Raw genomic sequence first — 17,764 nt, 5'->3', positions numbered from 1 at the left:
CAGAGCGGGGTCTCATATTCCTGAGCCAGGTCCAGGAAGAGGTGAGGTCCACTCTCCGGACACTCTGGTAAATACTCAACCAGGTTCCGAAGAGGGGATGTGACACAGTCGAAGGAACATTATATCCTTTACTGGTTTTCACTTGTGTGTTTTTTTCTTATTTTTCACACTTTATTCACAATCTATGCAGTAGTATCACTTGAGAACAGAGACCCTGACGAAAGCCGAAGGCGTTATCCCTTAGTGGCTGAAACATGTTGGTCTCCTCGCAGCTATTTGTTTGGACTGCGATGACGATATTATACTGTTCTGGTTTTTATTAAGGAAGGGGCCAACAATTATTAAAGTTTTCTGGGTTGAGTTCCCTATCCTTTTTTAAGATCACCACTTACCTTTGTTTTGCTTACACTGCACTTCCCATCACATCAACACTATGTGGCAGTACCAAGTGATTGTGGGTCGCTACCCCGCATCTGGTTATCGGGGTATGCCGGTCTCAATGATCTACAGACACAATACCCGATAAGGACTTCCAAATGATAATATTGATCATTACAAGACTGTTGATGGGAATCCTACACCAGGGGTGACTCACGTTACTGGTTCTTCACAACTTGTGATCTGGTTTGTTAGTATTATTATTGTGTTCGTACCCTTGTACTATTGATAGGGCGTTGACGAGCAGAGGATTACGATTGAATCCTCATTTGGACCCCTAAGTTTGTAGTTGTTTGTTTGATTCCTACGGGGGATAATACTTAGGCCCGGTCGGTAAACATCCCTCTAGCCCTGTATTAGATTGTCTTTTTTCTACAATCACCATCTTAACAAGATTAGATCTTCCATATATTGACAGGGGTAAATTCATCCAGCCTTTTAACATGTCGCCAACCTCTTTCTTCATCCTATCAAAATTAGTTTTTGCCAAATCTTCGATTTTCTGAGTAATCCTAACTCCCAAATACCTCATCTCTTTTGTTATTTTAACACCTTCAGTATCAAGATTCCAAGTCATTATTTCAGTTTTGTCTTGATTTAACTGATATCCAGAAATCTTGCCAAACTCCTTTGTCGTATTCACTAAATTTTCCAAAGTTCCAACTAAATCAGTAGAATAAACAATAATGTCGTCCGCATAAAGCCCAAGTTTCTTGGACCAATCCATCACAACAAAGGGGGGTATCTCTGCTGAAGCTCTAATTTTGCATGCGAGCGGCTCTATATATATGTTAAAGAGCAACGGTGACAAGGGGCATCCTTGTCGGGTGCCCCGCATTACTCTGATAGGAAGCGTAAGGGTTCCATTTACTAGTACTCTTGATGTGGGTGCACAATATAAAGAAAAAATAGATTGTGTGAACTTATCCCCTAAATTAAGATGGTGCAAAAGGGATTTTAAATATACAAAATTGACTCGATCAAAAGCCTTGGCAGCATCTAACGCAATGACTGCCAAGGGATATTCATATTTAGAGGCTACGTCAATCATGCCTATCAATGAAAAAGTAAGATCTTTTAAGTACCTCTTCTTGATAAAACCTCTTTGATCTTCATGAATCAATTTATGAATAATTTTACCTAGCCTGTCAGCTAAGATTTTGGAAAAAATTTGTAGTCGCAATTTAAAAGTGAAATCGGCCTATACGCATCCATACTTTTTGGAGATTTCCCTGGTTTTAGTATTAAAACAATAGTAGCTTTGTTCCATGAACTTGGGATTGCCACTTCTCCTCTAAAGATTTTATTATACAAGTGGCACAAAGTGGGGACCACCGTATTTCCTAAAGCTTTATACACTTCTACAGGTAGACCGTCTGGTCCAGGTGCTTTCCCTCTTTTGCCTTCCTTGATAACTTTCATCAACTCTTCCTGAGTTATTTCTTTATTTAATTCCAACATATCCTCATCTGCAAGCGGTGGTATTAGAGGCAGCCAGGAATCAATCTCAACCTTATCTGGACAGAGATCTTCTGTATAAACATCTGCAAAGTATTGCTGAAACGCTTCTACAATCTGTTTATTTTCTGTAATAACTTGATCTGTCCCTGGTTTCTTAATCTCCTTAATTTGATTCCGTGTAGCATCTTTCTTGGCTTTCCACGCTAGTAGCTTACCACATCCCTCTCCATATGAAAAGTGTGCCAACTGACTGGCTTCCCATCTCTCCTTAACTCTTTGAGTAAGTGTTGCAGTAAGTTGAACCCTTAAATCTAAGAGTTTTTTCTTGCATAACCCATCTGGGATGGTAACTCCCTGAGAGATTCGAATAAGTTCAGCCTCTCGGATCTCTTTTTCTAGATTAGAAACTTGACTATAATATACTCTACGTTTTTTTGCACCTAGAGCTCCCATTCTACCTCTCACAAAGGCTTTGCATGTTTCCCACACTATGTCTTCCCTAGCCGATCCCAGGTTAATCTCCAAAAAAAATTGTATCTCTTCTTTAAGAGTCTCTAAGACTTCTGCATCAGCTAAAATTGTACGATCTAATCTCCAAACCGGGGTCGTATCTTCTAGTTCCAAGCTTAAATTTAGACATACAGCAGAGTGATCTGATAAATGTGCCCCTATATGTTCTACATTGATAACTCGCTCTTTCATCCTAATATCTGTCAGAAAAAAATCGATCCTTGAATTATGTTTATATTTCTTATTATAGAACGTATATCCTGGCTGCTTTGCTGCTTTAAGTCGCCAAATATCACACAGCCCTAACTGAGCCATAAGTGACTTCACTTTAGCAGTCATTTTACTGTTCACTATTGCCCTAGAATTACCAGTTCTATCCAGCTTATTTATTTATTTATTTATTTATTATTACATTTATTAAGCGCACAGCTACCCAGAGGTTTCCCGGCGCTAGAGCAAACTGAACGGTGAAAGGAGGGAGGGACATTAGTTGTTAAAAAGCCATGTTTTTATTCCCTTACGGAATTACAGAAAGCACGATTCCGTGCGCAAGGGTTGAGGAAGAGAATTCCATAAGGATGGGGCCAGCAGGGCAAACGAGCGGCCACCCATTTTGGCTCTGTTGATGCGTGGAATTTTGAATTTGTTATGCGACGAGGACCTGAGTGTACGGGGGGGAACATATTGCTGGACTAGAGCAGCAAGATAGCGCGGGGCTCTATCAGTCATGATTTTATGCATGTAGCAGAGTGCTTTAAAGTGCACTCTGCTTTCAATGCGCAACCAGTGCAGCTTAGCATCTAATACTGTGTTAAAATCTCCTGCCATAACAATTTTACCTGAGAAGTCCAATAATTCGACTTCTATTTTCTCTAAGATTGTAGGATCATCAGTATTTGGGCCATAGTAACCAACTACTACTAGCGTTTCTCCCGGCAATCGTAACTTACAAATCGCCCATCTTCCTCTACTATCTACTAAACTGTTTTCAACAACTATATCAGATCCTCTTCTAATCAGAATAGCCACTCCCTTCGTAACCAAGTCTTGCGATGTGTAGATAGCCTTCCCAATCCATTTTTGAGTAGTGAATATATCCTTACATTCCTTTTGTGTTAGGAATGTAAGGATATATTCACTACTCAAAAATGGATTGGGAACAGCAATGTTATGTAGCAAGATAGGATTATGTGATATATGCATTGGTCCAATGGCAAATAGAAGACTCATTTGAAAAGCTACTGCTTAGTTGTGTTGCCTACTCATAAGGTAGGGTTTTAGTACCTATTGATAACTTAAAATAGCTTTAGGACACTCGTTAGCTGTATGGTGTGAGTTTTACCTCCAAAAATTCTTTAGTCTTGACTTTTGACAAATCCAACATAGAACTATGGGGCATGTTACCAGCATCTAGCGATATTTATTGCTAAGTAGGCTTAGTCGCAAGTTTTTTTATCGCCGCGCATCGCCCGATATTATCGCTGAGATAACATGCTATTAGCAACGTTTATCTCAAAAGCGATAATATTTCATGCAATAGCAGCGAAATTCTTGAATATCGCTGAGAATACAGTGATATTCAGACATTATCGCTAACATGGTCTTACCATTATATCCACCTCCCATTGGATTTAATGGCTAAGAACTGGTCTGAGCAGGCGTTAGTTTTTGGAGATATTCGAGCTTAGCATGAATATTTCCATCGCTACACCTGCCTTGCTAATAGGCGATGGCAATGTTAGTGACTGCTTTCAGTCACTAACAGGTTGGGTACGCCCACTTTGTGTGCCATTAAATATCGCTGACATGCAAAGCGTGCCCCAAACCGCTTGCTATCGCCTACAAGCTGTCGCTAACTGCTGTTAGCGACAGCTTGCTAATAGGTCGATAGAATTATCTCCGCTTAGCAGCCGAAAACGGCCGCTAATGCGGCGATAATCACATATCGCCCGCCTTGGTAATATGCCCCTATGTTGGCTTACAGTTGGTTCTACTAGAACAATAGGTCTAGGGTCGAGTTGCAGAATGTGGTCTCTGTTGGTGAAAAGGTGGAAAAGGCATGCCTATCCTATTTGTTAACAAGAGAAAAATGGTGTCTAGTAGTGAATGAAGGGGTCCTTAAATTGAGAAACTTTGTGTTCATTCTTGAAAAATGTTGTGTTTATTTCTTATGATAAAAATTTCGGCAATCCTAACAAAAAGCAAAAAAAATTGAAACCAATAAAATAATTTACTGACTTTTGCAAAAAACGAATAAGTGGTTTTTGAGGGCCATTGTTTAAGTCATTGCTTATCATCATTTGGGAAATTACATTGCAGCATTGGCAATTGTTTTGTTAATTCATTGTACGGCGCGGCCTTGCTGCGTTTCAGCAAACCCTGGTTGTTTTGTCCTATCATATTTGTTAGGCAGGTACCAGGCAGGTGCTTAAAGGGTTATGTGGTGTAGGCCGAAAACATTCATGATATGAATGAAGGACTGAAAGATAGGTCATGGTATATGGTCCATCACATTGGTATCGTGAGTAGGCCATAAATGATGATTGGTTGTTTTAAGTTTGCACTACTTTAGCACACTAAGAAAGTCCAAGAGAAGCTTTAGAGTCAGTTGACTGTCCACTATGTCAATATTGGCAGCCAACAGTTTGGTGCTTATGGCTCCTTAATATTTCATTTGTAATATGATTGACCCATTCTCCAGTCTTACGCAAAACATTTTGGAAGTCTCATGAAGAAGTTTGTGGACTGAACCATTATAAATTAGCTTTCATATTATAGCTTGATTTTAGCTTTCAGAGCATAAACAAAGGCCCAGAGAATTCTATTTTTCGACTGATTATTCTGGCTTTACAAAGACAAATACTAAACACAGATTAAAAAATCTAACTTGATATCAAAACCTTTTTTGCAGCATTTTGAGATGAGTTGAAAAGCTAGAAAAACATCAGAAAACCAAAATATTGTAGATTATTCAAATCAATGTGAAGTGAAAATAGCCTGTGACCAGCGTATTCCTTGTCTTTTCATCATAGCAAGAAGCTATCTAGAGAGATGAAGACCCAGATTTACAGGTGCTTTGCTTCAGTTTTGCCTTACTTTTCTAACACAAACCTGAGGCAATGTGCTCAGGTGGGATTTACTAACCAACACAAATTGTGATTTGCATTGGATAGTCACACAAACTCATGCAAAGTTGGGTAATCCACTGCATTGCGTTACTCTAGGTCAAGGGGGCATTACATGGTTGGTGTTTGGGAGCTCCCACACTATCTACAAAGAATGATGCCCCTGATTCCTGTGCCTCCTCGAGACATGTCCAGTGTGGAGACTTTAAAGCATAGCTTTTGTACTGGAAGGAGCTCCTTCAAGTACCAAACCTATGCTTCAGACAACGCAGGCATGCTTGAACTATGGAACAAGTGTGTCTGTGTTGATGCATGGCTGCCTAAAGTGTGCACACACAGGGGAAGAGGAGAACAGCAGCACATTTCAGTAGAGTTGGTGGGGCTGATTCACAGAACTAACTTAAGACAAAATCCTAAAGTTACTACTTTTGGTATTCACAGAAGTTAGGATTTTGTCTCAAGACAGACTTAAGACATACTTAAGACAGAATCCTAACTTAAGTCTGTCTGTCTTAAGTCTGTCTTAAGACAAAATCCTAACTTCTGTGAATACCAAAAGTAGTAACTTTAGGATTTTGTCTTAAGTTAGTTCTGTGAATCGGGCCCGGTGTGTTTCTGCGGTCTCCCTTTCACGCAACACAGTGCAGTAACGTTACTTGCTGTCGTGTGTTCCGTTACTTCTTTATAAATCTGAATTAAAACTTTGTAAAATCCAAGAAAAGGAGAAGAAAAAGTCAATAACATAAATATTCAATCTGAAGGCTTCATCTGTGTGTGAAAATGTCACAAAAGAAACAGGATGTATTTCAGTACATTTCAAAACACAGTTTTTTATGGAATGTTTTCCTCAAGGCATCTTTCACCTCTTTATTCCTCAGGCTGTAAATCAGAGGATTCAACATGGGAATTACAACAGTATACAAAACTGAAACCACCCTGTCCTCTTTCAGGGAATAGCTAGGCATGGGCCTAAGATACAAGTAAAAGATTGTACCATAGAAAAGGATAACACATGTGAAGTGGGAGGAGCATGTGGAGAAGGCTTTGCGCCTCCCATCAGAGGAGCTGATTGCCAGGATTCTTTGGAGAATGGACACATAAGAGGCTACAATAACTGACACAGCACTTATGCAATAGACATTGACACAGATGAAGAGTACTAACTTGCTTGCAAAGGTGTCTGCATTGGCAAGGTCTAAAATAGGGAGGAAATCACAATAGAAATTCTGAATCTGATTAGGCCCACAGTAGGAGAGGCGGAATACACCAGCAGAATTCATAGTAGAGGCCAGCAAACCAAAAAGGAAGGTTCCAATGACCAACTGTAGGCAGAACCTCTGAGTCATAACCATATTGTACGTCAAGGGGTAACAAATAGCCATGTAGCGGTCATATGCCATTACGGTGAGGAGCACGCATTCAATTGTTGCAAAAAGTGCAAAGGCGAAAAGTTGCACAACACATGCATGGAACATGATGGCATTTGTTTCAGAAAGAAAGTTTACCAACATTTTGGGGGTGATGACTGTAGAGTAACAGAGGTCCACAAGGGAAAGGTTACCAAGGAAAAAGTACATGGGGGTCCGAAGACGAGTGCTGAGCCAGATTAGAAGTATAATGCCAGCATTACCAGCCACAGTCATTGTGTACATGGCAAGGAACACAACAAAAAGAACCACCTGAAGGTTTGGAACATCTGTTATTCCCAAAAGAAGGAACTCAGTGACTTTGGTGCAGTTCCATCCATCCATGCCCTAGAAAAAGATGAAATTGGATGTTGCCTTTATTTTTTTTCTGATCATTATATTCATTAGCAAACATGAGGCATTCAAAGAGTAATCTAAATATTATACATATGAGAGCAAATTATCAAATGTAAACTTTCCATTTGCATTTTTTTGTGCTTATTTATGTAAGGTAAACTGAGGAACTGTTCAGATGTATTGGAGTCACAGAAGTTTATACAATCACAAGATGCATTAAATATAACATTTAAAGGAGCAGAGAATGTGGTGGGCCTGATGAGAGAATCCCATGACCAGAAAAGACTCTGGGTGGATTTTTCAGAAGATTTTTCAGATTGTTTGGTGAGGCAAGCCTCAATTGTTTGAAGAAGGTTTTGAATCTGAGGCCCACATGCATCAAACTCCCATTTTGCGATTCCAAATTTGCGATTTTTACCGAATCGCAAATAAGGAATCGCAAAACGGGATGCATGAATTAAATTGCATAAAATTTGCGATTCAGTAAAAATCGCAATTTTTACCGAATCGCAAATATTATGCGAATTCCAATTTGCGATTTCGCAATTCCCATTGATTCCTATGGGCCAATAGGCCCATAGGAATCAATGGGAATTACGAATTTGCAAACTGGAATTCGCAAAATGTTAATGCATTCCATGGGTGCAGGGGGGGGTCCAAAGGACCCCCCCTGCACACCTGAAATGTATTTTAAAATGGATGTTTCACACACACATGTCCTAAGGACATGTGTGTCTGTAACATGACAGTGTTTAAAATGCTAATTTGAGCATTTTAAATTTTTTTCGCAAATTATCACGAGGTTCTCCCTCGTGGTAATTTGCCCCCCATAATTGCGAATTCACATTTTTAAAAACAATCATGCATTGCTTTTAAGGAATCGCAAATTTGCGATTCCTTAAAAGCAATCGCATTTTTGGAAATCGCTAAAAATAGCGATTTTTCCAAAAATGCTTGATGCATAGTAAAAAGGTATTTAGGAATCGCAAACGGCCGATATTACCGAATCACACCGCTTGTGATTCCTAAATAGCTTGATGCATGTGGGCATGAGATTCTGCAAAATAATGTTAGAAGAGCATGGAACTTATCCAACCTATTCTATTAGCCTGAGTAAGGTAATACAATAAAAAAAAATACCCCCACAACAGAGTGTGTTAGTCTCTTCAAGGGAAACTAGATATCCGCTCAGGGACTAATTCACATTGTAGCAGCACTGCATCATGTGGATACGATTTTGTCTCCAAGTGGCGTGATTGTTTGTTCAATTGGTCTGTCTGGTCATGTCGATTGAATAGATTTAGATGAAGATGATTCTAGTAAAGCAAGTAAGAAGAATCGCTTTCACTTTCGACAAAGAATCAGAGGCAAGTAGCTAGAATGAGTCTTAAATGTTTGACTTATCAGAGGCAAAAAAGACCATAGTAGTAGGTTGTCAAATTATTTAAACTGATAGTTTCTCGATGGTGATAATTAAAGCAGTGAGGAATATGTGAATCCTAATTCTTTGAAAGATAAAAGGTAGTTAAAAAATTGTTGAAAGATCCATCAGCCTTGATATGAGCTGTGGCTGGCCATCCAAAGTCAAAACAATCTAGTTCTTAATAGGTAAAATCACTACTGCGAGGAATCTCTAGTATATCCTTGATAGCGTAGCACAAACAGCAAGGCATTTTTCTGAGAAAAGTATGTGTATCGCATGTGGCACCAAATCTACATTACTTGAAATGAAGAACGACATTAGAAATCACCGAATCAATGTAGTTAAAAGGAACAAAACTTACTAATTAAACACCGCAAAAGAAAACAAAACATTATCACAGTACATAAAAATCTCAAAGGAAACAGTAGAAACCAGAATCCAATGAGCTAAAGTAATGTGGTAGACCAAGAACCTGTCACCTTCCAATATAGCACATTGATAGACACAGGTCAGAACCTGCTAGGGCCTCATTTATGAGAAATGATGCATCGCTGAGTGAAAGCAGCGATGCGTCACTTCTCAGTGCGCACTCCTTCCGACATACCTGATGCGTCATATTTAATGTATGATGCATCATGTCGCAAGGAGTTACAGATACGTCAGTATTTCTGACGTATCTGTAAGCGCAAATGTGACTCATTGCTGGAGTGTGTCACAAAAGTAACGCAAGCCCCATGTGAAAGGGCCCGCATCAGTCTTATGCCTGCTGTGAGGCAGGCGCAAGATTTTGACGCAACGGCGTCCTAGAAGTGACGCAGTGAAATCTCATAGATTTCACTGCGTCACTTCTACTAGGCTTTTTGCAGGGCACGCTCCCCCCTGCATACATTATACCTGATGCAGTTATAATGTAGTGCAGGGCTTTACAAAGTGATACGGAAAATGGGGGTGGTGATGAACAGAGTGTCTGAATTAAGCAGACCACTCTTACCCAGTCCAAAGATCAGGGCTTGATCCATCACCGTTATTTATCTCACTGCACCATCCCAGCTCAGAACCTGGCTATATGCAAATCAGTCTGTCCCTGGCCCAGTGCATCATGGGAACAGGGCAGACTAAACTACCAAGCCAATTCTTCACCAGAAAGGAGACAAGCTACCGGGGACCGGTTTCTGGCATTTCAGCCGTCTCCGGCCCGGCTTGCTTGAATCCTGATGGTGCAGTGAGAAAGGGACTCATGTCTGAGTATACCCTGCCACACCTATAGTGGCCAAAAACGATACAGAAAAGGGGGTGGTGATGAACAGAGTGTCTGAATTAAGCAGACCACTGCGTGGAAGGGTATACTCAGATGTGAGTCCCTTGCTCATTGCACCATCAGGATTCAAGCAAGCCGGGCCGAAGACGGCTGTAATGCCAGAAACCGGTCCCCGGAAGCTTGTTTCCTTCCCAGTGTAAGAATTGGCTTGGTAGTTTGGTTTGCCCTGTTCCCATCATGCACTGGGACAGGAACAGACTAATTTGCATATAGCCAGGTTCTGAGCTGGGATGGTGCAGTGAGCTAAAAAACGGTGTTGGATCTAGCCCTGATCTCTTGACTGGGTGAGAGTATTCTGCTTAATTCAGAAACTCTGTCCATCACCACCCCCTGTTGTTAAATATTTTGGGCTTTACAAAGTGACACATCTGCTTAGGTGTGTCACTTTGTAAATAGTGCGCAACAAGAGGCATGTTTTACGCCACGATGCATCACAAAATGTGACGCATCGGAAGCGCAAAATTGATGCAAGGCCTCATAAATGAAGCCCCTAGTATTTAAACCTAGTCAAGCTTTATGGTAGGCAGTGACTTAGGCACCATTTGTTATTAACCACCACTAGTGCAGGTTCAGGGAGGATTTGCAGTCCATGTTGGTTAAAAACTCATTGTACTTTCTGAATTTTCTGGAAGTCAAAATCTATTCAGGAAGGCAAGTCAAAATACTGCAACTGAACAGCTCTCTGCAATGATAGATAATTCTAACTAGTGGCCCCAAATGTCAATGTCAAATACTCAGACCTGGAAAATGAAGCTGAGTAATGAGCATCAAACATTTGCATCCTCTCCTGTTCCTCTCAATATGAATATTTTCAAAGGTGCAACTCTTAGCAAAAGAATAATGAGTTCATCCACATTGCTACAAAGATCTAGAATGTGACAGGGATGCACTAGGCCACTGGTTCAATTGTTAGAAAGACTTATCACCATTTCCAGTTCACAGGTAAATGTCTAGCCACTACTTGTTTGCTGCAATTTTTCCAGGTGGATGCAGATATCCTTTGGATCTTCCACACTTTTCTAAACTCAGGTAAGAATTTATTAACAGCTGCCAGTCAACAGTGGTCAGAATGTGGATGCTGCTCTGACTACAGGTACCAGGAGTAGACAGCTATTTCTGGGGTCAGAAGGAGCCCATGACCTCAGAGTTGCTTCCAGACCCTGAGATACCAATCAAAACTAAAGGCTCTTATTCACAGTTCATCATCAAGTTTTCTCTAGATAGTGTGTGCAGTAGTTTCTAAGGGTTGAACTCAGCATGGATTAAACTCATCATTTATTGGCTAACCTGCATAGGTGAATCAGGCTAATAAAGCTAAAGACTCCACACCCATTTTTTCCTTTACTACACTGAAATCCAAAAAACACTCACTGCCAAAGGAATCCCACAGAGCTGTGACAGTTTTCAAAAATGGCTCCTCAGAGCCATATCATTTACCCTATTTTTCCATCTCTTTCTTCCATTCCCTCACAAAGGCAACCCACTGCATTAGAATCCAAGGAACTCATTTCGAGTTTAGTGGATGGAACACTCTGTCACAAACTTAAGGAAGATCTGTCCTGCTGTATTACAAGTGGACATACTACAATGCACTTGTTATACAGCAGGTGAGATCAGCCACATTTTTGACAGATTATCAATTCATCCAAACTCTAAATAAGGCCCCGAGTATATTCCAACCCTTTAGACTGTTCTGCTTCCATTTCCGTGGTCAGAGGCTCCTTTGTGTCTGCTATGGCCATTCCTTTGAAAGGGAAGAAATGTAATAAGGAGAAAATTTGGGATGACAGAGGGGTTTGTCTCAGCAAAGGATTTGAAATTAGCCACCTTTGATACAGTAGAATATTCAATTTGATGAAGGTAGGACTGCATGGGCAGCTTTGACCTGACTCTAACCTATCTTTGAGAGGGTACTATCTAAAGTTGCCTCATTTACAATAAAGATGCAGTAAAGGGTCCGTCAATTCAAACATCCTCTCAATATCTACTTACGTCCACTTACAGGCATTATTTCATCTAATGTGTATTACTTTTCGTATACAGTCAAAATGCTAAAATCAATCTGAGTAGCAATAGGACCACCAATTTGCAGTGTTGCCAACCAGATGTAAATGATTGGGAATTTCTTAAACTCAAACCATCCAAGCAGAGACACTCATGTTCTGTAGGACAACTACGTCTTACGGTCTATTAAGCTGGGATTGCCCACTTTGCTAGTAACCAAGGTAAAATAAAATCTATTCCCTGCATCAATGAGCTCCTGTGGTTAGTGCTAGCATTGTGATGAGGCTTGACTTTGCTAATGCGTACTATTTTGAGATCCTTATGGAGGCTATCCATCAGTTCCAATTGTTACACAACCTTTTAGTCTAACCTATGTTTGGAATTTATAAGGTTGACAAAGTATCTGCAGCACCAGTGCAAAGCTTGCAACATATATTCAAGAAGTCATCCATGGGGCAACCCACATTGCATTTTTCGGAATATTTACAGACCTATTCAAGAACACATACTATGCTCTGATTAACTTTTTTTCTTTCAAAATAACACATATTTATTCTCTTTTAGGGACCATGTACCTTCACTAATTATGCCTAGTTTGTAATACAGGTTACCAGGTTTGCCTATTTCTCAAAAGCTTTGTTTTCTACTAACTCTTTTTTTTTATTTTGTCATATTGTCTGTTGTTTAACTTTCTATAGTTGTAGCACCAAGAGTCTATTGGGCAGATATTGCTTAACAATATACCACTACTCTGTCACTCACTCACTCACTCTCCTACTTATTTGGCCACATCCTCTCAATAATTAGTCTAAGTCCAAGTAAGATAGAAGTCTTTAAGAATCAGTTTAGACTAAACAAATTAATAAGCAGACATGAGAAAGCTTTAAAAAGTGTTTTTGTAGTGATTATGGCATGTGGGTAGATTGCCATTTTCTGTCTTGGCTTTAATGCTACACAAACTGCTTTTAAACCAGGAATGCTACATTTCAAACTATCATTTGCTGAACTATGGATCTAAGTATAGTACACGTGGTCTCCACAGAAAGTAGAAAAGGTAGGTACCGTTTTCATTGTATACAAAAATTCCTAAAGACAGAACAAACTGTAGAACAAGTTCAGACCGCATTTGTTTTGACTCTGGCCTCATTTTCTAATGCTTTGCATTGGATTTGTATTATTTGTGTAACGCATGCAAGTCTCAAAGTGTTATGTTGGATTTTACTATCCAACACAAAGCAGTTTTTGCTGGGGATAGTCACCTAAAATAACTCAAAATTGCACTATGCGCTGCTTTGCATTACTTCACATCTAGAGGGTGTTTCTTGGGTGGTACGTAGGTGTTTCCATGCAACCGACCATGAGTTTTGACGCAAATTCCTATCTACACATACTTGTAGACAGTGGTTTGGACCAAAATCTTTTGCCTGTTAGAAGCAGGCATAATGTGAAGAAATGTTTTCATTTCTCCTCTTTTTTATTTTCTTTTCATGAATGTTGTATCACACAACACACATAAAAATCAGTAAACGTTTTAGGTTTTGTACTGTCCTTCACGTACAAAAATGGTTTCTTTCAGAACGCACACACCCTTTCCACTATGGCACAAGAGTGTGTGAATTGGCACATAGCAGCCAAAAGACTGTCAGAACAGGGAGAGAGAAAAACAGCATCATATCTTAGAAGATATGGAGCTGTCCTGCTCATTTCCTTCCAAGCAACACAAAACACCAACTTTAATTGCTGTTCTATGTTTCCTTCATTTTTAGTAAATCTGAATCCTGGTGTCCAAACTAAATGTTTAGTCTGGTGATGGTATGAGCCTAATTTTTATTGGCTGAAAAGTCTTCATTAGAACATGCAAATGCTACCAGCCTTTGTCAAATAAGTTGAGACATGATCCTAATAAATGCAAACATTCATCAAGTGAATCCATATAGAGATTATACATAGTTTAAATAGACTTTCAAGATTACCAGAATTTTTATTTATCTCAGTATTATTTCACAGTTTTTTGTTCTATTTGTCGCTGTGCAACTATATACTATTTCTGATAAAAAAAAGTACTAGCACTTCTCTTTCCATATAAGGAGCCTACAATTAATCATTGTGTGTGTTATATCTGAGTATTGTCTCATGGTCTGTATTCAAGACATAGTTTATTTTAAAGCCAACATCTTTGGCATTTATGCATAATAGAAGTGGCTTTATTTTTCCTGATGTTGTCAAATCAGTATATATACAAGGAAACCTGGGGAACAACTGTGTTTCGCTAGATTGTATGTACCCACTTCCTATGAATACTGGGTTGTCCTATAGTTTGTATCGACAGCAAAAACGTATCACATGTGGAAAAGGATGGATAAACACGCAGAACACTCTGCATGACTGAAAGGAGCACCTCAGACATTGGAGACAATACCAATGATAGAGGGGAAACAATGCTCAAATAGGAAATGTATTGCAAGGAATGAAGATGTAGAGGTGACGTTGCAACATAATATCATGGACATTCTGGGTTTACCAGACACCACTATTACTGAAATAACTGAAACATATATTAAGAGGTTAATAACTGATGTGTTTAATAGAACACAAGTAGCAGCCCTCTTCATTGTGGACCAGTGTGCTGATCCATGGCCACATGAGATGTCACTAGGTATTCCCTAAGTCCAATCATTGCTCTCATCCTGAGCTACTGAGACCACAGGCTGAGGTTCGCATGGTTCGGAAAAAAAGTCATCAGTGCTGTTAAGGTGCCACCATCTCATAAATTAGAGACAGATGGAACTTTGCAGCAGAAATGAAGAAAACTGTACTATTCGGACAATGCTATTTTAGCAAAAAATCAATCAATCAACATTTGTATAGTGCAGCACTGTCACCCCCTAGGGGTATCTGAGTGCTGAGGGTACCATGTTTCCATTGAAATTCCAGTTTTGAGTTCCGCCAGGGAGAGTGCTATTCGGAGGTGGAGGAGAAAGGTCCTTCCAGGTCATGGTGGCAGTTTAGGAGAAGATGCATCCCCAGCTGTGACTGTGACTGATGCAGGGTGTGTGTGAGGGTGAGTGAGGTAGAGTTCAGGTGTCTTGTGGGCTGATGGAAGTTCAGCTGATCATTGATGTAACACCGTCCCTTGATCATGTAGAGGTTTGCAGGCATACAGGAGGATCTTGAACTAGCATCTGGGCTTGATGGGGTGCCAGTGGAGGTTTCTGAGATGTGGGGTGATACGGATCTGTTTGAGGAGGTCCAGGATGAGTATGGCTGCAGTGCTCTGTGTGTTCTGAAGTGTCCTGAGGAGGTTGGTGGATATACCCTTCCTGCACTACTCCCACCTCCCTAGCCAACCCCTCCCTTCAAATCTTAGCTGCACTTATCAATGCACGCTCTGTGCCGAAACATAAAATGGAAATCTCAGATTTTATTGAGTCACACAACTTAGACCTCCTGTTCATTACTGAGACTTGGGGCGACGATTCTGCAGGCCCGGATTTTAGAACAGCTACCCCCGAAAATTACGGTGTTTACAGATTAGATAGAACGAGAAAAAAGGGGGGAGGGCTAGCCATTATTTACCAGGATCACCTCAAAGTCAAATTCACTGATCTTAAATACAATGACTGTGAGGCCTTGTCATTTTCCATCTGTCTCTCAGATAACCAATCTTTTGTAGGCATTCTACTCTATCGCCTGCCGGGTTCCAGAGCTAAATTCCTCAACAATCTTAATGACCTAATCGAGGTTACAGCCGGAGCTCCTCATTATACCATGATGGGAGATTTCAATTTCCACCTTGAGTCCAGCTGTGACCCTGATACCATGACGCTAATTAATGAACTAGGAGCAGCCGACTTCCAGCAAATAGTCAACCAGCCTACCCATAAAGCTGGACATACCCTGGATGGTATATTCACCACCAATCCACACATTGTGGTCGTAGGCGTGATCCCTCTCATATGGACGGATCACTCAGCGGTCTGCTTTTCCATCAAACTTAAAGCCACTCCGCTTTTGATTGCTTCATCTTCTCCTATCTCTTTCAGAGACTGGAAAAATATCAACACGTCTCACCTTGCTTCTATGTTGTCTGACAGCCTCAACACCATCAAACAGGATCCCCTGCTAGCTTCTACTAACTATTGCAACACTTTAAACACTGCATGTCACATGTTAGCACCAGTAAAAACCTCTCGTAGTAGCAGACGGCTTCCATCGGCCCCTTGGTTCACTGAATCCCTTCGCCTTCAGAGACAATATTGCAGAAATTTGGAAAGATCCTGGCGCCGCCATTACAATCCTACGGATAAGGACCTTTATAAAAGCGCCCTTTTCAAATACAAGTATCTTATTGTCTCCGCAAAAAGCGATTACTACACCTCTCAAATCAACCAAGCAAAAAACTCAGCAAGACAATTGTTCCAGGTAGTCACTCAACTGTCTAATCCCCCCACTCCGCACCCTGCTGTTTCACAAGCCCTCTGTAACTCTGTTGCCGAGTTCTTTGAAGATAAGGTTACTTCTATCTTCTCCGCATTCACCCATTCTGGTCCCACCACCACCACCAATCAACGTCACCCTAATAATACTCCTATTTTTTCGAAATTTGAAGCAACCACTGAGGAACAAATCAGACGCTTAATTTCCTGTACAAAATCAGGTTCACCCCTAGATCCGTGCCCCCCTGCCACTCTCAATCTCATCCCAGAAGCCATCTCACCCGCATTAACCAACATCTGCAATGCTATGTTCAGCACGGGCGTCTACCCCCCAGTGTGGAAAGAGGCTTTTTATTAAGCCACTACTAAAAAAAACTACACTCGATCCCCTCCTCCCTGCCAGCTATCGACCCATTGCATGTCTTCCTTTCCCTGCAAAGATTTTCGAGAAAACCATGAATATACAGCTCTCAAAATTTGTAGAAAATAACAACTTACTGGATGAAACCCAATTTGAGTTTAGACAGGGTCATGGAACCGAAACTGCCTTACTAAAGGCGGCAGATGAAATTAGGATGACATTGGATAAAGGTGGAGCGGCAATATTAATATTGCTGGATCTCTCCGCAGCCTTTGACACGGTCGATCATGGCATCTTGATCGACCGTGTCTCAGCATTAGGCATTCACGATAAGGCCAAAGAGCTTCTTGCCTCCTTCTTAATGGATCGTCCACACACAGTAAGAATGGGTCACTTTTCCTCCCTTACCTTCACCCTTCCTTGCGGAGTGCCGCAGGGATCCTCGCTAAGTCCAACTCTGTTTAATATCTATGTCGCGGACTTGGCGAGGGTGATAAAAACCTACAGTATTGCTCTTACGACCTACGCCGACGACACACAACTTGTGCTATCAGTGCACAACGATGGCGCAGCAGTCGCTGGCAACTTTCAAGAAGGTATGCTGGCAATCAGTTTGTGGATGTCATCAAACAGCCTCAAACTTAACTCTGATAAAACAGTGATGACATTCGGGAAACTGAAACCTACTTCGTCCCCTATATGGTGGCCAACGAAGATGGGAGCTCCACCAGTACCTGTCACTAAGGTCCGCAATCTTGGAGTCACGTTTGACAACAAAATGACTTTCCATCACCATGCCAATTCTGTGGTCTCCTCATCCTTTTTTATCATGAAAAGGATAAAAAAAGCTGTTACCCTTTCTTCCCACTTCAGCTGGCAAAACTTTAATAAGCATGTTGGTTTTTTCAGAAACTGACTACTGCAA

The 17,764-nt window shown here is 40.7% G+C and overlaps 1 protein-coding gene across 1 annotated transcript; it reads right to left on the bottom strand.

Annotated features, from left to right (window-relative positions):
- Window positions 1-6,340: 6,340 nt before the first annotated feature.
- On the bottom strand, window positions 6,341-7,285 carry LOC147735083 (olfactory receptor 5G25-like). The gene has a single exon (XM_086952608.1). It carries the CDS (start codon window positions 7,283-7,285, stop codon window positions 6,341-6,343), a length of 945 nt encoding a protein of 314 aa, XP_086808734.1.
- Window positions 7,286-17,764: the final 10,479 nt, after the last annotated feature.

This window comes from Lissotriton vulgaris, chromosome 1_2, assembly GCF_964263255.1.
Source record: "Lissotriton vulgaris chromosome 1_2, aLisVul1.2, whole genome shotgun sequence".
NCBI classification, from domain to species: domain Eukaryota; kingdom Metazoa; phylum Chordata; class Amphibia; order Caudata; family Salamandridae; genus Lissotriton; species Lissotriton vulgaris.
The sequence above is the reverse complement of the archived record's forward strand: the minus strand, read 5'-3'. Positions and strand labels throughout refer to the sequence as shown.